Source organism: Sinocyclocheilus rhinocerous, unplaced genomic scaffold (genome assembly GCF_001515625.1).
Source record: "Sinocyclocheilus rhinocerous isolate Xijiao unplaced genomic scaffold, SAMN03320098_v1.1 scaffold2216, whole genome shotgun sequence".
NCBI lineage: Eukaryota > Metazoa > Chordata > Actinopteri > Cypriniformes > Cyprinidae > Sinocyclocheilus > Sinocyclocheilus rhinocerous.
In genome coordinates this window covers 130,963-156,736 of record NW_015641008.1, presented here as the reverse complement: position 1 = coordinate 156,736, position 25,774 = coordinate 130,963, and the positions used below count along the sequence as shown (strand labels likewise).

General features: G+C 36.0%; 5 protein-coding genes and 1 long non-coding RNA gene across 6 annotated transcripts in view; 3 read left to right on the top strand and 3 right to left on the bottom strand.

Moving 5' to 3' along the window:
• The window catches only part of LOC107753423 (mismatch repair endonuclease PMS2-like), a 15,734-nt gene extending 11,806 nt beyond the window's left edge, over nt 1-3,928 (top strand). Inside the window, exons 10-15 of the mRNA XM_016569557.1 lie at nt 732-884; nt 1,990-2,824; nt 2,915-3,082; nt 3,170-3,270; nt 3,354-3,523; nt 3,708-3,928. Coding sequence (XP_016425043.1) covers nt 732-884; nt 1,990-2,824; nt 2,915-3,082; nt 3,170-3,270; nt 3,354-3,523; nt 3,708-3,845 — 1,565 coding nt within the window. The 3' untranslated portion in view covers nt 3,846-3,928. The remainder of the gene's footprint in view (nt 1-731; nt 885-1,989; nt 2,825-2,914; nt 3,083-3,169; nt 3,271-3,353; nt 3,524-3,707) is intronic.
• Nucleotides 3,929-4,643: 715 nt separating this feature from the next.
• On the top strand, nt 4,644-7,711 carry rsph10b (radial spoke head 10 homolog B). Its single transcript, XM_016569591.1, has 10 exons — nt 4,644-4,897; nt 4,984-5,059; nt 5,529-5,597; nt 5,752-5,925; nt 6,014-6,099; nt 6,230-6,350; nt 6,455-6,631; nt 6,704-6,824; nt 7,280-7,407; nt 7,493-7,711. Exons 1-10 carry the CDS (start codon nt 4,644-4,646, stop codon nt 7,709-7,711), a joined length of 1,425 nt encoding a protein of 474 aa, XP_016425077.1.
• A 524-nt stretch (nt 7,712-8,235) lies between these two features.
• LOC107753447 (radial spoke head 10 homolog B-like) lies at nt 8,236-10,412 on the top strand. The gene is made up of 5 exons (XM_016569590.1): nt 8,236-8,344; nt 8,427-8,534; nt 8,601-8,729; nt 9,575-9,629; nt 10,261-10,412. Exons 1-5 carry the CDS (start codon nt 8,336-8,338, stop codon nt 10,410-10,412), a joined length of 453 nt encoding a protein of 150 aa, XP_016425076.1. The 5' UTR covers nt 8,236-8,335.
• A 15-nt stretch (nt 10,413-10,427) lies between these two features.
• On the bottom strand, nt 10,428-11,210 carry LOC107753424 (uncharacterized). Its single transcript, XR_001641469.1, has 2 exons — nt 11,160-11,210; nt 10,428-10,815 (listed from the first exon to the last, which is right to left on the bottom strand). It is a non-coding gene; the product is annotated as an uncharacterized LOC107753424 (long non-coding RNA).
• Nucleotides 11,211-11,264: 54 nt separating this feature from the next.
• On the bottom strand, nt 11,265-14,146 carry LOC107753446 (proline-rich protein 12-like; the record flags this gene model as incomplete). Its single annotated transcript, XM_016569589.1, has 7 exons — nt 11,265-11,313; nt 11,406-12,099; nt 12,698-12,938; nt 13,026-13,124; nt 13,217-13,377; nt 13,576-13,664; nt 13,902-14,146. Coding segments are annotated over 7 exons (1,578 nt in total), but the record flags the coding sequence as incomplete, so codon positions are not given.
• A 1,675-nt stretch (nt 14,147-15,821) lies between these two features.
• Nucleotides 15,822-24,633, bottom strand: ccz1 (CCZ1 homolog, vacuolar protein trafficking and biogenesis associated). Its single transcript, XM_016569556.1, has 17 exons — nt 24,492-24,633; nt 23,820-23,895; nt 23,617-23,713; nt 23,421-23,518; nt 23,226-23,319; nt 22,999-23,079; nt 22,343-22,390; nt 22,119-22,202; nt 21,099-21,274; nt 20,231-20,312; nt 19,159-19,220; nt 18,398-18,509; nt 17,820-17,853; nt 17,578-17,695; nt 16,796-16,954; nt 16,135-16,262; nt 15,822-15,979 (listed from the first exon to the last, which is right to left on the bottom strand). Exons 2-17 carry the CDS (start codon nt 23,831-23,833, stop codon nt 15,924-15,926), a joined length of 1,443 nt encoding a protein of 480 aa, XP_016425042.1. The 5' UTR covers nt 23,834-23,895; nt 24,492-24,633; the 3' UTR covers nt 15,822-15,923.
• Between the last annotated feature and the right edge of the window lie 1,141 nt (nt 24,634-25,774).

Here is a 25,774-nt window from a genome sequence, read left to right as displayed (position 1 = left end):
CAGACTTATAAGTGCATTACTGCCACCTATCTCTCAAATGGACCATTGACACTCTATCTACAATCTCAATTAGGAGTGTCAATGGTCCATTTGAGAGATAGGTGGCGGTAATGCATTTAGAAGTGTGCGATCCGCCGTAAAGCAAGAAGAAGAAGAAGACGCGTCTGAGAACGACAGTTCGGACATTGCGGTGAATCAGGTAAAAAAACGATATAAATACTGTTCAGTTTCTTGCACAGACCGATCGTTTCGTGTCTTTACACATCAATGTATCGTCACGAGCCGCAGGGTTTAATTTGGTTTTGTTTGTGTATGTTTTTTTGACTCTCAAAGCCGTGATTCCCATTCACCTCCATTATATGACTGACAGACAGCAACGTTTTGAGTTAAAAATTTTCGTTTGTGTTCTACTTTAGAAACAAAGTCTCCTACATCTTGGATGCCCTGGGGGTAAGCAGATAAACATCAAATTTTCATTTTTGGGTGAACTATCCCTTTAAATGTTAATAATATTTCACAATTTTACTATTTTAACTACATTTTTTATCAAATAAATGCAGTCAGGGTAAAAAAAAAAGAAACTTATTTCAAAAACATAACATCTTACCAACCCCAAACTTTTGAAAGGTAGTGTATATAATGCAAAGTATGTCAAATATAAATGCTAAATGTACTTAATTTATTGATACTTGTCATTTATTCCTTTGTTTTGATTCTATGTTTCACAATAGACTGTGTCGACGTGAATGTGACTCCAGACAAACGTCAGATTCTTCTACAAGAGGAAAAACTCTTGCTGGCAATTCTGAAAAGCTCACTCATTGCTATGTTTGAGACCGGTGTCAATAAAATCAGTCTCAATCACATTACTCCAGCAATTACCAGTAAGTACTTCAGACCTTTTAAGACATATCATATGTTGTCTTGAAGTGTTATTACAGATGTTGATGTTGTTCTTCATTCAAGACCTGTGCAGACCAACCAAGACAAGTGCTAGTTCAGAAGATCGGGATATAGGTTCTGTCTCTGAAGCACTTCCAGATGATGGACCCCCAAAGACCTCCATCAATCTAGCTGGACTTAAGGAAGCATTTTCTAAACATCAGTTTCCTGAAACTGACTCAAAGCAGTCTAGTCATAAAACTGCTTGTGCTGGTCCTTCTCAGAAGAAGATGTTTTCCTTTGTGAGCTGCTCTAAAAAAATGACAGACATTATGAATTCCTCTCCAAGTTTCTCTGCCGTTTCTTCCATAAAAAAATCAACTGTTTGTCTAGCTAAATATAAAAGCACCTTTGATAGTGATGCTGAAGATTCTGGGGCTGCAAACCAAAATTCAGCTTTTTTTGACTCTCAAAGCCGTGATTCCCATTCACCTCCATTATATGACTGACAGACAGCAACGTTTTGAGTTAAAAATTTTCGTTTGTGTTCTACTTTAGAAACAAAGTCTCCTACATCTTGGATGCCCTGGGGGTAAGCAGATAAACATCAAATTTTGATTTTTGGGTGAACTATCCCTTTAAATGTTAATAATATTTCACAATTTTACTATTTTAACTACATTTTTTATCAAATAAATGCAGTCAGGGTAAAAAAAAAAGAATACATAACAAAAACATAACATCTTACCAACCCCAAACTTTTGAAAGGTAGTGTATATAATGCAAAGTATGTAAAATATAAATGCTAAATGTACTTAATTTACTGATACTTGTCATTTATTCCTTTGTTTTGATTCTATGTTTCACAATAGACTGTGTCGACGTGAATGTGACTCCAGACAAACGTCAGATTCTTCTACAAGAGGAAAAACTCTTGCTGGCAATTCTGAAAAGCTCACTCATTGCTATGTTTGAGACCGGTGTCAATAAAATCAGTCTCAATCACATTACTCCAGCAATTACCAGTAAGTACTTCAGACCTTTTAAGACATATCATATGTTGTCTTGAAGTGTTATTACAGATGTTGATGTTGTTCTTCATTCAAGACCTGTGCAGACCAACCAAGACAAGTGCTAGTTCAGAAGATCGGGATATAGGTTCTGTCTCTGAAGCACTTCCAGATGATGGACCCCCAAAGACCTCCATCAATCTAGCTGGACTTAAGGAAGCATTTTCTAAACATCAGTTTCCTGAAACTGACTCAAAGCAGTCTAGTCATAAAACTGCTTGTGCTGGTCCTTCTCAGAAGAAGATGTTTTCCTTTGTGAGCTGCTCTAAAAAAATGACAGACATTATGAATTCCTCTCCAAGTTTCTCTGCCGTTTCTTCCATAAAAAAATCAACTGTTTGTCTAGCTAAATATAAAAGCACCTTTGATAGTGATGCTGAAGATTCTGGGGCTGCAAACCAAAATTCAGCTGAAGATGATCCAGAGATTCTACATGAAAACAATTCTGAGTCAGTTTTACACCCTAGTATACATGGAACTGATGTTAAAGCTGAGACTATTGATGAACCTGTATATGAGAAGTTCTGGAGTTATAAACCTTTTGTGCCGGAGACAATGTCAGAACAATACCAGGACAGAATTTCCAGTCCTGAAGCTAAAAGAGCTCGACATGAAGCTGAACCTCTAGCACAAAGCTGTTTGGTGGATTCCAAAAACAAGAATGCTTCTCTGCAATTGGATTCACCTGTCAGCGTACAGAAGAAAACAGTGCTTTTACAGTTTTCTCTACAGGAACTTTCTAAAAGGATGCAGAGGCTAAAGGCTCAGAAGACAGAGAACAATGATCAAGAGCCAAAATATAGACGGTTCAGGGCGAAGATTAACCCTGGTGAAAACCAGGGTGCTGAGGATGAGCTTAAGAAAGAAATAAGGTTACACTGATGTTTAGATTGATCTCTTAAAAAAGTACCAAAATCATCAAGTTTATATGCCATTTACAAGGTTTCAACTTTTTCTTGCAGCAAAAATATGTTCAAGGATATGGAAATAATCGGTCAGTTCAACCTGGGTTTTATTATCACCAAGCTGAAATCCGACCTTTTCATAATTGACCAGCATGCCACAGACGAAAAGTACAATTTTGAGATGCTACAACAGAATACGGTCTTAAAGGGACAGCGACTCATAGTGTAAGTAACACTCTGCAGAGATAAGTGAAACTGGAAGCAGGTATTTATTTTAAAGCTAACTTTTTTTTTTTCTTTCTTAATATGCAGTCCACAAAGTCTCAACCTCCCAGCTATCAGTGAAACTGTGCTCATGGAAAACCTTGAAATCTTCAGAAAGAATGGTTTTGACTTCCTCATTGATGAGGATGGTGAGTTATCTACTGTAGTTGTGTTTCTTATCTTATATGGTACCTTTTCCCCCAGATTGACGTGGGATGGTGTTGTTTTTCAGCTCAGGTTATGCAGAGGGTAAAGTTGGTGTCTTTACCTACAAGCAAGAATTGGACCTTTGGCCCAAGTGACATTGAAGAACTCATCTTCATGCTTAGCGACAGTCCTGGAATCATGTGTCGACCTTCTCGAGTTAGGCAGATGTTTGCATCCAGAGCATGTCGCAAATCGGTGGGTGCAGTAGGCTTTTCCTCCTGTCAAAATTATTTTCCTGCCCGGTTCAAACCTACCTGTCTGCTATTTATCAGTTGTACCCAAATAAATATCTGCCTGGTAGAACAGAATGTGTGATTGAGCTGTTGCATGTTTGTGTTGTTGTCTTGTACGGTTTGTTAATGTGTGTCTGTTTACCCAGGTGATGGTTGGCACTGCCCTGAACACCAGTGAAATGAAGAAACTTCTGCTTCACATGGGGGAAATTGAACAGCCCTGGAATTGTCCACATGGTAGACCTACCATGAGACACCTTGCTAATCTGGATATGGTTTCTTAGGATTGAAGCAACTGCATTTTTGCTGTTTTTCCCCAATTTTATATTGTCTGTCAAACACTATTGTTTTATTATTTTTATTTTTTATAATAAAGTAAGTTTTTCATTATGTGTTTGCACTCTTATGTTGTTGTAATTATCTAAGTGGAATGTCACTTTTTTCACAATATATTATTTCTTTAAAGTGAGTAGATTTTAAAGGTTCAAATCCATAGCCTCCTATTGCATGTTTTTTACAGAATATTAAAAATGATTGAATAATTGATCCAAAGGGATTAGTTTTAGTACAAAAAGAAAAGTTGTCATGGGTTACACACCCTTATCTCGTTCCAAACCTGTATGCATTTTTATTTTTGCGGAATATAAAAAGAAGACAATTGAGAAAGTAATTATTTTTGTTCATACAATGTAAGTCCTCAAAAACGGTTTGGTTACCAACATTCTTAAAAGTAATCTTTTCCTTGTTGCACAGAAGAATGTTAGTAATTGGAACGACAAAAAAATGTGTAAATATTAACAGATAAATAGTGAATTTTAATTTTTGAGTGAACTGTCCCTTTAAACGTGCCTGCACAAAAGCTGACTTTAAAAAAATAAAACTATTATGATAAATATTTATTAAGAGTTTTTCCAGGTTATGTTTCAATATTTGCATTCAACAGGTCCTCTTAATTATTTTGGCAAGTCTAACTTGCCGTACTTACCATTCCCTAGCAACCGATAGCGTGTTACTATGTACACTCCACTGGGATTCCAGCTAGTCGGTGTATTAGCGAATACTTCTACCTCTCTGCACCAACAATGGCTAAAGGATACAAAATAAAAAGTCCTAACAGATCTACACCAGAACCAACGTTTAGTAAAGTGTTAGGAGAGTCCTCCACGTCCAGTTTGCTGTCAGAGTCCGTCGCAGAGCCTGGCGATGTACAAAACTCACCGCGTTCCACTGTGTGTTCCGCATCTGCCGTATCTCTACCCTCCGATGACCATCAACAGAACCACGAGCATGATCAGTGCCGTAAAGTTCCCATTCTTCATCATATAATCGTGGAAAGGTTAGACACGCATTCTTGCAAAAATGTTAACACCCAGATTTGTTGAATAATAGTGTTTGTGTTTGTTGTTGATCTCTTGTTCTCAGATATGAGGGTGATAAGAGTGGAGACATGTTTCATGGAGAAGGTGTCGCTTATTTTCAAGGTGGCCACATTTACAAGGTGACTGATGAACGACGGGACTAAACCCCAGTATAAATCTAATTAAAATATAATTTAATCTAAGTAAAATGATAATAACTTTCAATGACTTCAATTACTAACGTTACATTATATATTACCCAACAGATCTTAGTTAGAAAATTAAAAATGTGTAAATAGAAATGTCTGAAAATGTATGTTGTATTTACACTATAATGGAAAATGTTAATTACATTATAATTTATTTGTATATCACTTTTCACTATAAAGATAAACTATGAATAACAACTGTTTAATATTCAAGTACATTGTAATTAACGTTATAGAAAAAACATTTAGAAATGAAAAACAAAAACTTTTCCTTTTTTTGTATTTCATTCTTGCTGATAAAAAACACTTTCTTGTCATTGGTTTACTCAAATGTCCAACTACAGACTCTGCTTGAAAAAAGCATTTTATAAACTGATTTCTAACATTTTGTGATCTTTAGGGTAGTTTTTCACACGGGTTAATGCATGGCCATGGTGAATATATCTGGTCAGACGGTTTAAAGTATCAGGTATGTAAAAAGTTAACACAGGTCACTAAGTTGTGCTTCATCTTCATGTAAATTTTGAAACAAGTCACATAATACCCCAGTGTTTTTATTTACACATACACTTTCTAGAGTTTCGCCAATAATTACACAAATTCCCTCCTGTTGCATTTGGCAGGGTGATTTCAAATTAAATGTTCCCATGGGACATGGGACTTACACCTGGCTGGATGGCAGCACTTATGAGGGAGAGGTACACAAAGGTGTGCGTCATGGTGTCGGAGTGTATAAATGTGCCAAAACCTCTACCGTGTACAGAGGTCAGTGGTATCTGGGCAAAAGACAGGGGCAGGTATGTACATACACACATCCATTGTCTTAACATTCCGCACATGCATTTAATAATAAATATCTTTACTGGTGTCCTGTGATGGTTACAGGGGTTAATGTACTATAACCAAGCAGCCACATCATGGTACAAGGGAGAATGGGCCAACAATTGCAGAGAGGGCTGGGGAACGCGGTGGTATGTGATATTAATGCACATTTCTTTAAAAAAAAAAAATTTTTTTTAATACTTTCAAATTAAGTTTATTATTATTATTATTACTCTGCTCAATATCTCCTTACAAGCTACAATTTTTGTTTCACTAAAGTTACCCATCTGGAAATGTATATGAGGGACAATGGAGGAACAGTGTTCGGCATGGAGAGGGAACAATGAGATGGGTTCAGTTGGATCAGCAATATAGTGGGCAGTGGGTAAACGGCATCCAGGTCTGTGTAACTTTGCCCATTTTTTAAGGGTCGTTCCCTGTATTATGTCTGATTTCATATCATTTTGTACTGAAATTCTAGCAGAACTTTCTTATTTAATGTAGGATGGAAAAGGAACGCTCACCTGGTTGCGTAAAAGAGTTCCGTGCTCTCAGTACCCTCGTATGAACGAGTACACAGGAGAATTCGTTCAGGGCAAGCGTCATGGTCAAGGACAGTTCTTTTATGCCAGTGGGGCTGTGTATTGTGGAGAGTGGAAACATGACAAAAAACATGGACAGGTAAACCACCTTTCAAATGATGAAGATCTGAGATGGTTTTGTGATTCCAACACTGCAGATGGTCTTTTGCAGGGGAGGTACACTTTTGAAAATGGACGGGTATATGAAGGGGAGTTTATTAAGGACGGCATGGCTGAATTTCCTGCCTTCACTCCTGGCCTAAGTGGAATTACGACTCCTTTTCCAGACGAGAGTAAGCAATATTCATGGACAGAAGCAAAATATATTATTAGCTCTCCGGAATACTTGATTCTGATTAGTTAAATAATGGCTGCTAAACCGATAACTGATTTCCTACATTTAAATCTGTAGTTTAATTTTTATATTAAAAAAAAATCTAAAATGTGTACTTTTGTATATTTATTTAATATGTATAACAAATATGTATTGTATTAAACTCGAATAATTAATGTCCATTCATTTTGTTAGTAGATAATGTACAGTCAGTCATTCTTACAACAAAACTCATCAGGATGTTATGAGACGAGTCTGGTTCACACTGGGGTCTTGATTACTTTGTCAGGGTTTCGTTTACAAAAATGGCTTGCTGGCAGTGCATTATCCCCTACATACAGAATGTCAGAGTCTTCCCCAAGTTTTTTTTTTATGTCCTTCTTTTATCTAACAGTGTTTATCTCTGTACATTAGATGATTCATCAAACAGAGCTTCACAGTCAAGCACAAGCTCCTCGCCGCTTGGATCTGACATGGTTTTGAACATTCAAGCCCTGTTAAGTAGATTACCTGAGGCCCACAGAGATCAAGAACTTAAACAGGTTTTTGTCCTATTTTGAGATGAATCCTAAGGTAAATCCAGAGCCAAATCTGTGTGTAAGTACTATTTTATTTACATCTGTTTAGGTGGAATTTGCGGTAGTGAGACACATTGGTTTGTTAAGGGAAATATACAGCTTCTACAGCTGCCTTGGACGTGAGCAGTCTTCAGACAAAATATTCCCACTGACCCACCTGCAGTTCTCTCGCTTTCTCATGGACTGTAAAGTTCACCAGCATGGAAGCACAGTAGCGCAAATGGATCGTCTTATCAACGGTAATGCCTTTGAGCATAAGAACGTTTAAGTGATGATGCTTTTCTTTTGTCACAAAATCTATTACACATAATTAAAAGTTTCGCTTGTTGTCATTGTCTGAATTTAGATGAGGTTCATTCTCCTTTTGCTGCCATTCTACCGAGAGAGTGTATCAGCTATATTATCATTGTAGCATATCATATTTGCCACAAAGATATTGAGTGAGTACATTCATACCATAATAAAAAGGTTTGAGGTTTTTTTTATGCTTTCATCAAGTCACAAATTACTTTGTCATGTTTTAGATCCTCTAACATCGCAGCGTGTTTTTCGAAGCTCATGAGGCAGAACATCATTCCCAATGCGAAACACGTAAAAGGTAGAGATAAAGACTGTAGAGAATTAATTTTCTGTATAAAATTATTTATAAACTCTAATAAATGTTATAATTAATACTTAATATATTATTTTTTATTACAATGGTTAATTATATATTATATGTATAATATATATATATATACACACACATTTTTTAGGGCCTCTGTTCTGCCATCCTGTCCATGCTGCGGTTGCATATAACTACTCAGACAGATGCTGGGAAATTTACCAGGCTCTGTGTAAAGCCAGTTCAGTCCAGTCTGACTCAATCTTGACTGTAAGGCAATTTGTCTGGATGCTTAAGGTAACAGGCCTCTTACTCTGATCTAGTTTCAGCTTACTAAGAATTATTCATACATGATTCTTATGCATAGTCTTGTTCACAGGACCTCTATCTGTATGACAGTGAGCTAACTGTGTCTAAAGTGTTAGAGATCCTCTCTGTGGACAGTCCAGCAATTTATGATGGAACCTACAGCAACTTGGACCTGGAGGTCAGTAGCTGATGGTATTTGGTTGATGATATTTTGATTTGACTTGATAAATGATTTTGGTTGTAGATGAGCTTTCTGGAGTTTTTTGAGGCATTGTTGGGCTGTGCTGAGGTGAAAGGCCAAAGAATCCAAACTGATGTTGAGAGTCAGATTGACACAGATCATCAGGAGGACACTGTTCTGAGTTCACTTCAGGTATGTGCCGCCTGTCCTGCTGTTCTTGTTCACTAAATTATAGTTACATCATTTAAATAGATTTTTTCTTGTTACTTTTAAAGCAGCACTATGTAACTTTTTCTGTGTTCAAAATTTGCAAAATGTATATAATGAGCGAGTACATCATGAATTCATCTTCCAAACCGTTTTTTTTTTTTTGTCTACTACTTTTGTCTAATCACTACGGTACACTTATAAGAAGTACTTCTATTTGGGCTATTGTAGCCTGGTCGGGTCGTAACCGCTGCGGAGTAATTTATGAGGTAGCCGGATTTTAAAAGTGACATTTCTAGACCTGTTAAAGTCATGCAAATTAATAAAATATCAGTGTGAAACTCTGAAATATTTATCAGAAATTTAGTTCAAATATCTTTGAGTTTGAAAAAAAAAAAAAAAAATCCTAGTAAATCATGAACTACTAGAAGAGTGATATAAATTAATTGGTTAAAGAGTAGAAGCCTAAAGAACATTCAGCTCTTAAGTTTTGGAAAGTTAATTATAAACATGTTTCCCTTAACAATTACACAAACTTTAGGAGTGAAAATTTCTTTTTTTTTTTAAACAAAACTAGGGGGCATGGCATTGAAAAAGGTTGAGAACAACTACACTATTATTAACCGCTAGAGCGCCAAAAGTTATATAGTGCTGCTTTAAGAAAGAAATCATCCCTTTTCTAGCATTTCTTCCCATGTTGACAGTACAAAGTCTTTTGAGATTTGTAGATATGACCCAGTCTCACATTAAGTGGATCATTCTCTCAAGCTTGGGTTTAAGCTAACCAGACTGTCTCCATTAAGGTGTTCTCATCTTTTGAAATGTTTCAGTCGTCACTATCCGAGGAGACAGAACGAAGCCAAAGTCCTGTGCTTGCTTTCAAAGGTTTGACTTCACAAATACAATTCTTGATGGTCAGTCTTGTTACTGTATCAGTGCTTCTCAACCAGGAGGCCTCAGCAAACTTCCAAAGGGGCCTCAAGATGATTTTAAATAAATCAAAAATCAAAATATTTCTTATTTTCATTTACTCCCTCAACAACTGTTGTTTCCTTTGAAGAACTAAGGTTCTCACTGCCTTGGAAAACTTGTATTTATGAGGTAGCCGGATTTTAAAAGTGACATTTCTAGACCTGTTAAAGTCATGCAAATTAATAAAATATTAGTTTGAAACTCTGAAATATTTATCAGAAATTTAGTTCAAATATCTTTGAGTTTGAAAGAAAAAAAAAAAATCCGCCGTTGGTCACATGGTGTCACGTGATGCGAATTCGCAGGCCAGAGTTCACCAAGCTTGAACTTTGGAACGCAGCGAAATGCAAAAACTTTTCGCACGGGCTTGCGTTTCCGGTCTGACGCAATCGCATGCGTATGGATGGAAGTCAATGGAACGAAAAGTGTAGTGGGACCACGGCTTGAGACGTGACACTATACTCAGTCGTCTGTCGGTGTAATGTGGACTGGCCTGTTGAAGCCCATTTAATCATTAACAAAATGACTTTTTTCAGATATATAGAACAGCTGGAGGCTGGGGAAAAACAAGAGGAAGATGGTAACCGAGAGGTTCCAAACAATGATGTTAATTGCTCGCCTTCTACCCCCATGACCTCCACCACATCTGTCATTTCAAAACAGTCAGTCACCAGTGGTAGTAAGAAAAAGAAGTAAATCCACAGAATGGTATATTGTTTTCTTATTTAATTGGCTTTCACAAAATCTTTTGACATTAAAATCCTTAAAAATATATTTTCTGAGGTCATAACTGCATAGAAATATTTTGTTGTATCTAAATATGTTCATTATGAAGTACAAAAAGTAGCAAACAAATTAAGTATCAAAGGAGTCTAATTCAACAACAAACCAAATAAATCAAAGACAAACCAAATAAATCAAAGACATCTAATTCAAGCACAAACCAAAAAAAAAAAAAATATGATCCACATCCAAAGAGTGAGTGGATGTGCTTTTATCTGTACGTGGGAGGTGTGAATGTGATCAGGTCACTTTCACACACTGACTGTCTCACTTTCTCTTTCCGTTCTGGGGAGAACAGCAACAGATTCTCCGACATCTGTAGAACAAGACGTTTATAGACAGAAAATACTACAGTTAAAATTGTGAAATTTAATAAGATATAGTGGTTGAAAGAGTTCCCAGTCATAGAAAACCTGGAAACACCTGATAATTTAAAAATTGTGGTTTCTAGGCCTGGAAAAAAGCTTAAGGAAATTAATAGAATCTCATTCTTAATTAAATGAAATTAGTCAAATTAATAAAATAAAATTAACAGCTGCAAGATATTTTACCGGATCAAAATTGCTCTTATGTTTGTGAATTTCCATGACTGGAAAACTGTAGGGAACCCTGCTGAAAGACAAAGAGGGAATGACAGTTCAAAGGAAAGATTTAACTCACCTGACTGCTCTGGGGTGAGAACACCATTCCGGGAAGAGCTGAGACAGGAGTGCAAGAAAGAGAAGTGTGAGCGCCCACGTGCCCCCAGATTTTGTAGATAATTACCTCAGCATCTTGATTTCCAGTCATTTCAACATCCATACTGGTTGGAGATCTGTATGGACAGAGGAAAGAGTACATAAGATTATGAACCACAAAACGTGACAATTCACGCTACAACTAACATACACATGAAGCGTAGCGTACCCGTTAATGACCTCATTACAGAGAGCTGTAGAAACTGTGAGATCTTTGGTTGGTGTGGAGAGCATTAGGGTAGGGGAAGCAAGTGCACAGACACTGGGTTCTGCTTCCACTGGTTCTGAAGAGCTATGAGATGAGCCCTGGGATAGAGTATCTAGACCAGCATCTGCTCCAGGCTGGACATGCAAACTCTCTTCAGAGACTTCACAAGAGATGTTCTCTTGTGGTTCCTCTTGGGAAGAAGGACTGAGCATAGACTCTGGAATGCATTCTTCATGCTGAGGTTCTGAAGAATCAACAGGTAGCTCACACTGGTTGGGTGAGTCATGTGTTTGGGCTACTGGACTGTTTTCTGGTCCATTACTGGTATCTGGTTGGGTGTGTTGGGTACAGGTAGAGCTTAAATCAAAGTTAATACGGCTGTTCGAGCAGGTCTCTGTGTCTGGTGAAACATTTTGGTTGTGGTCAGGACCAATCTGAGGAGCTCTGGGTGACTGTGGGAGGGCCTCAGCAGAACGGAGAGGAGTGGAAACAGGCAATACATCAGGTTGATGGATTGGAGGAGGTCTGGCAGACAAGCTAGGTAGAGGGGAAGCGTGAGAAACTGTGGTAGATCTGCACTGCCTGCCTGGAGTGCTGAACTTAGAAACACAGGGTGAAGAAACTGCACTGGTTCGACACGATCTTCTAACAGCACCTAAAAACAAGAAAATTATCTATATTAAAACAAATACAACATTACAAAAGGATATTGAATAAGGTTAAAAAGGTTAATTAAGTTAAGCAATAAAGCAATTAAGTTATTAAGGAATATTTTAAGCATAACTTCAATATTTAAGTATAAATATTACTATAACTCTGGTAGGCCTGGACTACGGTTTAATCCTGTAGTTTTATAGCTGGAGGCAGTAATGAGAAATTAGATCAAAAGGACAAAAAAAAGAAAAAAGAAACCTTTTTGGTTTGTGTTTTTAATAACAATATTATTGCAATAATACCATTATACTGTAACAAAGAAGTATTTAATAACAATTAATACTACTAGTTACATTTTCTTTTACAGAACAACAGTAAAATTACAGTACTAATATTTATGGCTGTTTTGCTTTGAAGATTAAATCATAGAGCGTGAGTTTTTAATTAAACCACAGCACTTGTTTGAGTTCAAGCAGCTCCGAGACACTTAAAACACTGGATGATCAGCTGGTCACATGTACAAAAACACATAGCCGTGCTTTACTCTGAAACTTGCAGGGGCCAGTTATCAGATCTCATCCCATGTGTTTCGATCTTACCTGATGGCTTGACTGGACTTTCCACCTGGAAGAAGCCTCCATTAAACACCACGGTCTGTGCAGGCAGTGTGATGGCAGGGGCTGCAGGAACAGAGCTCGAGTCATCCTGGATGTTGTCTGAATTCTCAGTGGCTTTCTGTTCAGCCTGCTTGGCTCTCATGGCAGCCTTTACAGCAGCCAGTCGACTCTTAGCTGCAGCACTGGCACCTGTTACAGCCTTCCCTCCCACAACAGGAGGCTTCTGTAGGATAAAAGTACAGGATATGAGAATTACACAATTCACCTCTTTAAAATGCTACATTAAAATGGTGCTGATAATATAGTTTACTTTGGCCACTCTTTTTCTGGCAACAGGCCTGACTTCCTCTTTCCACTCCCTTGCTTCTGCCTCTTTCAAGGCATTAAATTTCTTGTTAACATCTTCCACCTATTAAAAATAAATTCAATTAAAATAAAATACAACATTAAAACAAGGCTTGGAAAGAATTTGAGCACTTTTAAAAAGTAACATCAACCCACCTGAAAGTACACCATGTCCCAGAAGCCCTGCAAGTCAGTACAGGTTGTTATTTTCTCTCCACGGCCCAAGTTGCAGTCATCCACCAGTCTGCTGAACTGACCAAAGCGCTCTTTCATCAACAATCTGGCCTGGCCCACAGCCGTACGCATCTGGTCTCGCGCTGCACGAAGAGGGAGAAATATACTTACTCCAAATAACTGTACATGAAATATGCTGATTAGATATGATTGTCATTTTCACTTTCAGTGTTGGCAGGAAAAAAAAAAATCAGCCTTTCTTGAAAACCTGGTTAGATTACAGTGTTAGTCTTGAATTAAGACAGGTTAAAATTAAATACTGGTCAAAACTAAAGACTTACTCTCCTCCGGGATAGAAGTATCATCAAATCGTGACACCCACAGCTCAGAAAGTCCAGTCAAACGCTCAGTCTCGCTGGCCATCACTGCCCTAATGAAACAACATACACTACTGTTTAAAAGATTGAAAGATTTTTTGAAAGAAAGAAACTGGCCACTTTTATTCAGCAAGGATGCATTACACTGATCAAAAGTGGCAGTAATGGCATGTATGTTACAAAAGACTTCTATTTCAAATAAATGCTCAAAGAATACTGAGAAAAATGTATCGTACTATAACATACTAACACAACTCTGTTCTATTAAGAATAGTAGAGATCTGCCTCACCTGAAATAGGCAACATCATGCTGAGGCTCCAAGGGGGCCAAGGGAGGTGATGGTGCTGTGGAGATGGACGACTGAGGGGAGGACGGGGCAGGAGGGGGAGAGGACACTGAGGGAGGGTTGGCAGGATGATCTGTTGGAGGGGTTGACAGAGGTGGTGGAGGGGAGGAGAGGGAAGGAGCAGGGAGAACAGGTTTCGGGGGAGAGGGGAAGGTGGGCTCCACGTTGCCATCAGAAAGGAAGCTATGAAAAAGAAAAACAAACAGTATTTCGAACCAACTTAAAGGGGTCATATGACGTTGCTAAAAAGAACATTATTTGGTGTATTTGGTGTAATGCAATGTTTATGCGGTTTAAGGTTCAAAAAACACATTTTCCACATACTGTACATTATTGTTGCTCCTCTATGCCCCGCCTTTCTGAAACGCGTAGATTTTTACCTCAAGCGTGTGACGGAAATGTTACGCCCCTACCATACTGTGATGCCGTGTCCCGGCGTGACGAGACAAAAACATTAAAACCCATTATAAACGAGGCATTTGTTGCATCCAGTGGGGACATAATTACGGATTATAATGACTTATACGGTCTTTTTACGCGTTGCGTATCGCACAGCGCAAACATAAAACCATTTGTCTGCATTTGTGATCGGAGAAACGACAAACAAGCGCTAATCTACACTGCTCAAAACTCGATTGCAAGGCTGTGTTTCCAATCAAACTTAATAGCTTCTTTTTTGCTGACCTGTTAAAAACATGGATAATATCTCTGTAACTTTTGTGTTCTTTTATTTATTTCATACTGACTTCATGTAAATCTTTTTCTCTGAGCAGTCACAGAACGGGTTGGTTTTAGTTAAACAAACAAACAAACAAAATAAATAAATAAATACAAATACCTAAACTTAATGCAGCAGAGATCTAAGAAATAAACAGGCATCTTGATTTCTTACAGAAGGTCCGACTTAAGAGTTGTAATTTTGTTGATATGACTTGTAAAAAGAAAATTCCTAACCAAATCCTTCAAACTGATGTGTGCGATTCATATTACATTTGTAATATAAACTTCAAATTTTATCATGCCTGAATCAACAAAGCAACATATTATCGATAAACAATTTTGCTTTCTATATTAAACCAGACGTTTTACGTCGTTTGCACTTGTACACAATGACATTTTATTCGGCGTTGAGGCCACGTTCAACACACTAAGTTTATTTTTTTTATCCATCTGTTTGAAATAATAGGAGATATTTCTTACCTTTATATTAAGGTGGGTTACGGAAGTCCAAAAAAATGCTATATCCAGACAAAATGATTCGCAATATTTATATTATGTAACGTTTACCTGCCAATCAGAGCAGACTGTGCTTGTCGGAAGGAGGGACTTTGTAGAAAACCAAGTGTTTGAGAGAGGCGGGGCATAGAGGACCTACAATAATGTACAGTATTTGAAAAATAATGTGTTTTTTGAACATTAAAGCATGTCAACATATTCTGTTACACCAAATACACAAAATAATGATCTTTAAAAAAGCATCATATGACCCCTTTAAGAGTGAAGTGTAGTTGAACAAGAACAGCAACCTACATTTAATGAAAACTGAAATTTATTGTGAAATAATGTGTTAAACCATGATACTGATGACATGACAGCATTTAAAATAAGTGAAAAATATAGCTTGACAGATTTATATCCTAAATGTCAACTCAATTGTATCTGTACGTGATAAAACAAATCTGAACAATGGGAATGAAACACAAAAGAGAGGATAGCTGATGGATAATTAAACATATGTACATACAAACAAATGAAAAGAGGTAATTACAGTAAAATTCAGATTTTATCATTAATTACAAGGAAACAACCACATTTCTGTATAGATTAAATAAAAATCTAAAAAATTGCATGATGTGAAAAATCTTTTTTTACAATGCAATTATTGCATTACACTGATGCTGTCAGTAAAACCTGAACAGTTGACAGTTTTAGTGTAGTGAAGTAGTCCATGCCCATCATATCTCTTCAGTCCAAGAAAAAAATATTACTGAATTGTGTTGCACACAGCCTTTTCACTTCCTCTGTAACACAAACAGAATCTTGGTGAGAGTTTAGGTCAACAGAAATGTTTTTTTAACGTTAACTTTTAACAACTGTGATCAAAAGTTAACTAGTAGATTTTAATAACTTCACACCATTATATCACCTCAGTGTTGGTCAGTTAATTTTTACATACCATTCACTTCAATGAGGTTGGCATTCTTCTGGTTCAAAATGACGTACAGCTCCCTCTGATCAGACTTCTTTCCAACAACCCAGTAATCGGTCATCGCTTTAACAATGATTTCCTCGTCCTCATCAACCCTACAAAACATGCACAAACACTGAGTCTCATTCACTAACCGTGTGGCCTTATGAACATGTCAAGATGCAACTTTATACATAGATATTTAATCTTAAAACCATACAAACAAAAACACATACAGATATACAGAAAGAGAGAAAGAAAAAAAGAACGGTATAGCTCAAGCTGTGTTTTTACTGCTATTGCTGTGTGTCTTTAGAGATTGTTGTACAGAAACCCCTTATAAGGATTTGGTTTAGACATGCTTTAAGGAAATTAGTAACCTTGGGCATGTGGTCACTCAAGTAGAATACAATGAGTTTAAGAAAAAAAAAATGTTTTGTGAATTAGGCTGAAATTTATCGTGTGCATATAATGATGGATAATGCATGCAATTATTACGCAATACATACTAATATTTCACCATAAAATAAACATTATTTGGGAAAAGGTGCTCATTTTTGGTCCTTTATATTCATTTATTCCAAATACAATTACAAAATGTAATTCAAACATAAATACACCTCTTCAGTAGATCAGTGGCATTGCTTACCGTGCAAAATCGCAGTTGATGTCTCCAAGGATTTTCATGAGGTCCGGATGGACAGAGGTGAGGGACACACTGGCCGTCTTGCGCATGTGGATGGTGCTTTTCTCAGCCAAGTTCATGTGGTTGAAATAGATGAACTTAAACTGAGGCTCCTTCTCTGGCCTACAACAACATTTTGAGAGAATTAGTGAAGCTGAGGTATAGTTTTCCCTTCCAATGTAACATGCACGGAAGAATAAAAGCAGTTATGTGTCTTTAAAGTGTGATAAGTGGCATGTAAGTTGATATGATGGATTGTACCACACAAAACAATACTGCACACCACATAGGGCTCAGGTAAGATAAGGACACACTGTTTAGATATGATTAATGAATAAGCTCCAGTAACTGCTACTCAAAGAGAGATGATACAGTGGACATGATACCTTGTCAATATTTCTGAATGGTTACCTGGGTCACAGGATGACCCAGTCATTTAAGATTGATGCATTTATGAGCAGTGAAGCAGGACTAACTTGACAGTTGCAGTGACAGCTCAACATAAATATAAATAGTTTAAAAGTGCTGTAAGCGATTTCTTAGTACCACAAATAAAATGTCCCAACTACTTGACAGATATCATTAAAACAGTTGAGTGAGTGTGGTTCAAGGGCTAATTCAGTGCCAAAAAAATCACTTACAATGCCTTTCTGATATTATTTAATGACCTGACACTGAGGTTTTTTCTGCAAACATTAGATTTTCTTCATTTAGCAGTTGAAGTGAAGCTCTGGAGTAATACTGACCCTGATATCCTTCGGTTGATGTTGTACTGCTCACATATGTCAGAGGCCAACATGGTGAGTTGGGGACCAACCAGGCTGTCTAGTTGTTCACAAAACTCACGATTCAAATCCACTGCCGCTACAGGACAAAGGGAAGCAGGGTTTGAAAGAACAGTTAACATTTGACTGATTTCCTGATAATATGATTCCTAAATCAACTGTTAACAAAACAAGAAAAAAATTACTTCAATGCGGACACTTACCATTTACCATGAAGCATACAGCTGCACTCATTGCCTGGATAAGGAATAACATTTATGTAAAATATGAAATTAGCACATATGCTTTATTTCAATCAAAAATCAACTTTTATTTGTCTAGAAACAAAATTATTAACCATAACTGAACACTTATTGTTCAACAGATTCTCACAGAAAACCCACAACTTTGGAGCCACTGTTGTTATATTTAAGTATTTTAACTTAAAATCACACACATCACCTTATAAGAATGAACAACTAAACAAATAAGCAAATGTTGTATCTTGTTTGAATTAGTGTTAGTTTCCATTTGCCCATATGTAATCTGTGGAGTATTTTGAGCTGAAACTTCACAGACACATTCTGGGGACACCAGAGACTTATATTACATATTGTAAAAAGGGGCATAATATGTCACCTTTAAATAATAAAAATTATTATTATTATTAACAATATACTTTATTCATTTTATTTATAATAAATAATTAAAAACAAGAATGTTAGGTAATTACTCAATATCATGTTAAGCTTATAGATTAAAATGCATAAAGAATAACACTGACATTGACTATTTCTCTCACCTTGTAAACAATCAAATGTAGCTCCTCGTAACTGTCCTCTGTGTTCACAAATATCCTGGGAAATCTGAATTTTGCATCTGGATCTTTAAGATTTGCTGGTCCTGTTAAAAATCTGTTTCCATAACATAACATAACATAAGATGTTAGTACAACTCTGGACTTTTCATGCATAATACAATATTCACTGACTTCTTAAGGCGGCAACAAAATCCACAGTCCACAAATATCTCTTTCACATGATGAATAATCTGCGATCATCTCCCATGCCTCTGAATAAGTGCCAAGTTCTCAGTCCTTACAGCTTGCTACCAGCTACACTCCACTGCTAACCTCCATGGGGTGGCCTCATGAGTCACAGCCGACCCTCTGAAGAGTATGCTCCCATTACCCACTGAACACATACAAACAAAGAAGCTCTGCCAATTATTCATCAGTCTCTCCTTGATTGAGCTCATGAGAATAATCTATAAATCTTACTGGAATCAGTCAAACGTAACCCCTTTGTGCCATCATCCACTCGTTGAACAACCAGACTGGTTATTGTGAAGTCTGTTGGGCTTATTGTTTTCTCTTTGCCACTAAAGCAATTAAATTACCCTTGTGCAATCTGATATTTGGCAGTGTTGGTTGATCTGTGTTGTCTTAGCGCTGCGCTTGGCTGCTTGTGTCCCCGAAGCACTGAGCCCAAGCAGGACAAGCAGAAGGCCAAGAGCACGCTGTTCCAGCCCCAAGTTCAAAGCAGGAAATATTTGGATACTTGCCTCCCGTAGTGCAACAGATTCCCAGCCACCTCTGGCCTGAGCGGAGAGTCTCTTCCTGCAAGCTGCCGAATGTTTGCACACACAAACACACACAGATCATTCATAAACACAGCTGTAGATGGCACATGACTTTGGAGCACATTCCAAAAATCACACACTGAATTGTTATGGCATGACACCAATTACACTGTGTCTCCACTCAAAATGATTGTATCCTACTATATATTTAACTGAAATTCACCGATATTAAAATCAAATTTGCACAGAATGCACACACCATCTTAAAATAGCAAAATCAAGTCACGCATACTGTCAGAAACTGTATACGTACAGTTACACACAAAAGATTGTATTAGTAGGCCAGAGACTATAAACATTAGAAGCTGGCTTTGCTGTAGCAACCAGGCCTTTAATTTAAATAAATGCTGATAAATGTTTTTGAATTGAATCAAAGAAATAAAGAAGTATCACAGTTTGCACAAAAACATTGAATAAGCAAACTATTTTCAACATTGCTAATAAGTTTCTTGAGCACAAACCAGCATATTATAATTGTTTCTGAAGGATCATGGGATCACAGGAATAAAATATATTTTAAAATGTTTAAATAGAAAACTTCGTAAATAAAATGTCATTTAAATTTCAATAATATTTCTTATTAATATAATATAAACATAACTTTTACTGTATATTTCTTTAAATAAATACAGGCTTGGTGTGCATAAGATACTTTTTTGTCCAAAAAAACAATTTTGCTTTTTCACATTTTTACATATTTGACTGACTCTAAGTTTTGAATGGTAGTGTATAACAAAACGTATAGCAATTCATTGACACACATGAAGTTGGAGAATTAAAAATGTAACAAAGACAGATAGGAAATTAAAATGCTTAAAAAAAATTATTGTATTAAGATTTTAATGGGGCCAATTTGACACATTGATAGGTACCCCTAGTGTCTACTGTATAAACAGTGTTAGACTAGGGTAAAAAGGGAAATGATTCAATCTATTATGTATCTAGGGCTTACACATTTACAATATAATAGTACAATGCTCGGTCTCTGTCTCACCTCAGGTTCAGTGTGCCGCGGGAACAGTGAGGTCGTCAGGTATTTGTACAGAATGCGCATGTCATCCTGCTCTAGACCACTCCTACAAAATACAGCACAAAGCATAAGACTAAAGCACATACAAACTTGCTCATTCAAATACAAAAAAGTGTTTCAATAATAATGTTAATTGTTTAAATGTCGTGTGTCTTACAAAACGTGGTAGCTGGAAATATGTTATCAATGCGACACTTTAATTTAAACAAGTAATCAGACAAACAACATTCAACAGGCATACACACAGGCACTTCTGTGAAAACAATTTTTGAAAACAAGATATGAAAGTCATGTTGTGAATTCAACAAAGAGGATTAAAAGCCATATTTAAAGTCTATCTGGATCCCTGTGCCAGACAGTTTGTGATTAAGAAGCTTTGGCTGTGAGTCCCTGCAGACTTCATGTCCTCTACGGCACTCAGTTATTTAAGGTAAACCCTCATTCATATCATGCGTTTGCATTTTTAGTGAAAAATCCTTCAAAATTAAAATTCAACACAAAATATATTTTAAATTTAAAGCTATAATCAACATACAAGAAGTCTCAAATGTGTGATGACACAATCATTAATTATCAGCATAAATTAATATTAAACATAGCTCTTTTTGTCCTTTTTTGAGCTTGACAGCCCCACATCAAAATTCACTTTTATTGTATGGAAAAAAGCAGCGTGAACATACTGCTAAATAGTTTCTTTCTCAGCCCAAAAACGAAATAAATATTCTTATAGGTTTATAATACCCTGAGGGTAAGTTAAAAATGACAGAATTAAAAATTTTTGGGTGAAATATCCCTTTAAACAATTCAGAGGCGTGTATAGATTGACATTCACCAGATCAGCTGGTCGTTGTAGAGAAAGGCCGTGTATTTGACAGGACTCAGGCTCTCTTCTACTCTATTGACAAAAGACTGGATCTTCAGGTAGGTCATCTTGTCAAGAGGGAAAAAGCTGATTCCCCCGAAGACATCCAGCAGGTCACATGACTGGAGATGAAGTGTCTGCAGGTACTAAGACAAAGCATACAACAACAACAACATGGAAATTTTTTTTTTTTTCAGATTATTATTTTATTTTATCTCAATTATCAGATAAAATAAAAAATAATACAGTATAAATAAGTACAGATTAATATCAGGACTGACATTTTGCTGATCAAGAACGGTCCAGAAAAAAGAAAACGCACAACACTATGCCCTCAAACATGGATGAAATTACCAAAGCGTCCCTGATAAGGCTGACGTAATGTAATCTGACAACTTGACGTGCTGAGATGCAGCCCTGGTGTGACTTTGTACAGCAGTCAGTGACATTTAACCTAAGGCACAAACTGCACTTTCACTGAGAGCTTCAGGGCACAGCTCAGGTTAGGGAGGGGGTGACGCGAAGGGTTTCCCTTGACCTAAGCTGAATTATTCAGACAGGTGAGTAAGCATGATGCCCTCAGCAAGGAAATCTGAACCGAAGAACCAATAAGACAAACACGGACCAATAAGATTGTGTCATATATGTGTTGCACACTGACCATTTATGAAATAAATGTGGAATATAAAAACATAAGAAGAACACCACATATCTCTCTACGAAATATCTCTGCAATTTATCTCTTTCCTTAATTGTGGGACTTTAATTTCAAGTGGTCAGATTATCAGTGACATCTTAAAAAGTCATGCAAAAAAGCTCTCATAGCAGGGCAACAGTATGACTATAAAGAAAAGCAATATTCAAAGCCTAAAATTAATGGTTGTTCCTTTTAAAACATGCATATTCATGTACCAAACAGACCAAAGGTATACACGGTCTACCTTTTATCTGATTAAAGGATTGAGTTCTCTTAATTAATACTTTATTTACCCTGTAAAAGAACTTTTCAAGCTTCTGGGTAAGCAGTTCCACTCCACCAGCCTCAAATGCCCTGCTGAATGTGCCGTTGAAGAGCTAAAGATCAACAACAATGACAAAAAAAAACTGTTAGAAGCATCAGCTGTTTGTAAAAAAATTATGAGTAAATAATAATATTAATATTAAAAATTAGAAAATTAGAAATGAGAAAACAGATAAATATAAAAAGTGTTTACCTTATACATGCTGTAGCACTGTTGTAATACAGACCCATAAACTGAATCCTAGAACACAAAGAGGAGAGCAACGCAGTCTACAATCAACCAATCAAAAGTTTGGGGTTGGTGAGATTTTTTTAAATGCTTTTGAAATAAGTCTCTTATACTCTGCCTTTATTTGATTAATAATATATTAAAACAGGATTTTTAAAATATATACAAATGTTTTTTTTTATTTTTATAATTTTTACATTTTTATAATATATATATATATTTTTTTAATATTTATAATTTGACATTGTGATGACTGTGACGGCTGAGCAGAATTTTCAGCAGCCATTACTCCAGACTTTAGTGTCACACGATTCTTCATAAATCATTTTAATATGCTGATATGGTGTTCAGGAAACATGTCTTATTATAATCAATGAATGGACACAAAACAACAGCATTTATTTGCAACAGAATTTTTATTTTAGAAAGTCTGTCTTTACTGTCAGTTTTAATCAGTTTTAGATCCTTGCTGAATAAAAGTATCTTACTGAGCTTAAACATTTGAATGGAAATGCACACCAACCTAAACATTATCTTTGTTTGTTTTTTCTGTAGGGTTTGTAAAAATAAATAAATAAATGCTTTAAATATTTTTAACTATCATTCCATACATTACTTACAATAATCTCTTCCTCTTGGTATTCTACAGTGGGTGGTTTACCATCTTTGTTGGGTTTTTCAACCATTGGATTCCGTACAACCTTGAGAGAGGAGAGGAAGTCAAAGGTGCTTAATACATACTTTAGCATCACTGTGTCAGGCTAGTTTGATTTTATTCTGTCTTCTTTTGTTTAACATTTGGATTGAAACTAAATCTCTACAAAACATCACTGATGCATAGACGTACCATCACCATCCAGTAGTTCTCCTCCGACTCATGGAAAAACTGACGGTTCTTTTGAGTGTGGAGGGATTTGGCTGGTTTTGTTGGACAGAAGGTTCTGTAAATAGGAAAATCTCTCATTTGAGACAGGCAGAGACAGGCAGTCTCTCTATGTTTGTTTTTTACCACTTTTTATCCCATCATTAGTAAAATGCTAACCTGGTGAACTGAACGATGGCCTCACAGAGTCCAACATTGCGAATCTTTTCGTTCTTCTCTATTTCAATGGGATGGTAAAACAAGATTTTCTTTTCCTCCTACAAAGTAAAATAACAGCTCTATAAACATATGATTAACATACAGTAACAAAACAATTACACTAGTTGTTAAAATGATTTAAATAAACAGGATTTACCTCGCCCTCACGTGGTCCAAACTTAGGGTTATAGATGAAAAAACTGAGCAAAGATGGCATGTACTGTTTCTCTTGCATTCCAGATGCCATTCTTGGGCTTATGAGATGATGATATAAAGTGGGAATAAAAATCAGATAATTAACACATCACGTCTGATTTAAAAATAATTCACATTTAGACCACAGGTATTTGATGAAAATACCTGATCATCAGCATTAGTGTGGTCTGTGTCTACGGTTCCGTCTTTTTTCATTGAGTTTGGCGTGCATGCCTTTGAACTGTACACAGAATAAACTTTATTGGGATTGTTGTCAAAGGACACAGTGAAAACTTTCAAGAATAAACATAAACACACAACTTTAGATAATGAAGATATAACTTACCTACTAAATCACTTAACTAATTTTAGATTATATGTACAAACTGTAAAAGCTACAATGTTCATGGCAATACTTTATTTAGACATTATGGACACCAGTTAAATTTAAAATTAAATGTTAAAATTTACCGTAATTGTTTAGTTAAAGAATATGAGAAAATCGAATAAACTGTAAACTGCCTTCTTTTCATATAAACTGCTGATGGAAAGCAGTTAGTTGTTTCTTAGACTAGTGAACAAGACAAAAAGATACATAATTATATACATGACCAAACGTTATATAGCTAGAAACGTGAATTTGATAACTGAGGCAAACAAATAAACAAACAAAAAACCAAAAGAATTTCACTTTCCATGAAAACATTGACGGTGGTCAGACAAATTAGCCTATTACTTACAAGCTAGCTGGTTAGCTACAGCATTAATCTGACTCTATCACGCAGTGTTTCAAAAGCGACAACTATCACAAAGAGCGTTCAACCAATTGGTGCTTACCTGTTACAGCATGACAACAGAAACAAAGTGCTTGATTTGTTATCTCATGGGGAAAAACAGAGCTGAGATCAATGGAAAAGATGTACTTCCTGCTCTTGACAGTCGCCTGTGTGTTACAGTTGGATTCGATCGGGTCAATTTCATCCACAGTTCCGTTTCTCTATTAGTCCTGTCACTCAGTATTTACCCCATGATTCAGAACGTTTTACGTAGAATGAAATTAAAAGCACATTAAAGGGATTTTTAAAATCAGGTAGGCTCACATGAAATTATATTATATATTAAATATATTATAGTATTACTATTAGATTATATAATGTCATAGTCCTGTCATAGACCTATTTTGAGAGTCACACTTGTGAACTGTTTCTTTACTACTTTACTACTAGGCTACCCAATACTCACTAAAAATAAAAATAAAATAAAATACTCAAAGGATTTTCAGACCATGGCAGTCTATCAAGCAAGCATTTGGTTTTCAAAACCAATAGGCCTACAGAATGATTACACAGTTTAGGTTACATTTTTATGTCCATTGATGATAATTATATTTTTTCTATAACAATTTTCCTCAGAAATATCATATTTAAGGAAAATCATATTGTTGGTTCACACAAATCATTTGTGCATTATTTAATTTTCTTTAAGTTCCTTTTTTACAGGTTTTGCAGTGTTTGTTTAAATAAGTGGCTGTTAAGTTCAAAATATTAAATAAACAAACAAACAAACAAATAAATCATATTAAATTTAGGGGTAAATTCAGGTAAATCTGGATACGTTTTGCCACTGAGATAACTGGGAAAATACCCCAATTAACATTATTTCAATATAAATACTTCATTTTTTAAAGCTGAGTTTAAATGTAATTTTCTGGAAATTAAGAAAATACTTATTTAATTTATAATATTTTTCTTATGTCTGTAAAAATTCTGTCAGCTATGTCACTAACTGAACAACCAAAACTGGTTTACCACATTGCCATGTGGCCAGCATCATATGATTTTCTGTGGTCAATATTTTGAACACATTATTGCAAGTATCTTCTTCATTTTTTCAATATTTTGTCTACAATAACCTATTGTTAAGACATATATTAATTGACTGTCGACTATGTTGGGTATTGTTATGGTTTATCCGTTCTTTCCCTTGTAATATCAAAATGGTCTTTAATGATAAATCTAGACAAGCATCATGTTATATAAACTGAAACTAACAGTCATTCCATTAAGCTTTCTTATATTGTTTATTATATATATATATATATATATATATACACATACATA

Coding starts and splice junctions, on each gene's coding strand:
- rsph10b (XM_016569591.1), top strand. CDS start 4,644: ATGGCTAAAGGATACAAAATAAAAAGTCCTAACAGATCTACACCAGAA. Junction 5,926..6,013: donor TGGGCAAAAGACAGGGGCAG/GTATGTACATAC, acceptor TGATGGTTACAG/GGGTTAATGTACTATAACCA. Junction 6,632..6,703: donor ATGACAAAAAACATGGACAG/GTAAACCACCTT, acceptor GGTCTTTTGCAG/GGGAGGTACACTTTTGAAAA.
- LOC107753447 (XM_016569590.1), top strand. Junction 8,730..9,574: donor CTGTTCTGAGTTCACTTCAG/GTATGTGCCGCC, acceptor GAAATGTTTCAG/TCGTCACTATCCGAGGAGAC. Junction 9,630..10,260: donor TCCTGTGCTTGCTTTCAAAG/GTTTGACTTCAC, acceptor TCAGATATATAG/AACAGCTGGAGGCTGGGGAA.
- ccz1 (XM_016569556.1), bottom strand. Junction 21,275..22,118: donor TTGAAAAGTTCTTTTACAGG/GTAAATAAAGTA, acceptor GCTTTGTCTTAG/TACCTGCAGACACTTCATCT. Junction 16,263..16,795: donor ATCAACTGCGATTTTGCACG/GTAAGCAATGCC, acceptor CATGTTTTGTAG/GGTTGATGAGGACGAGGAAA.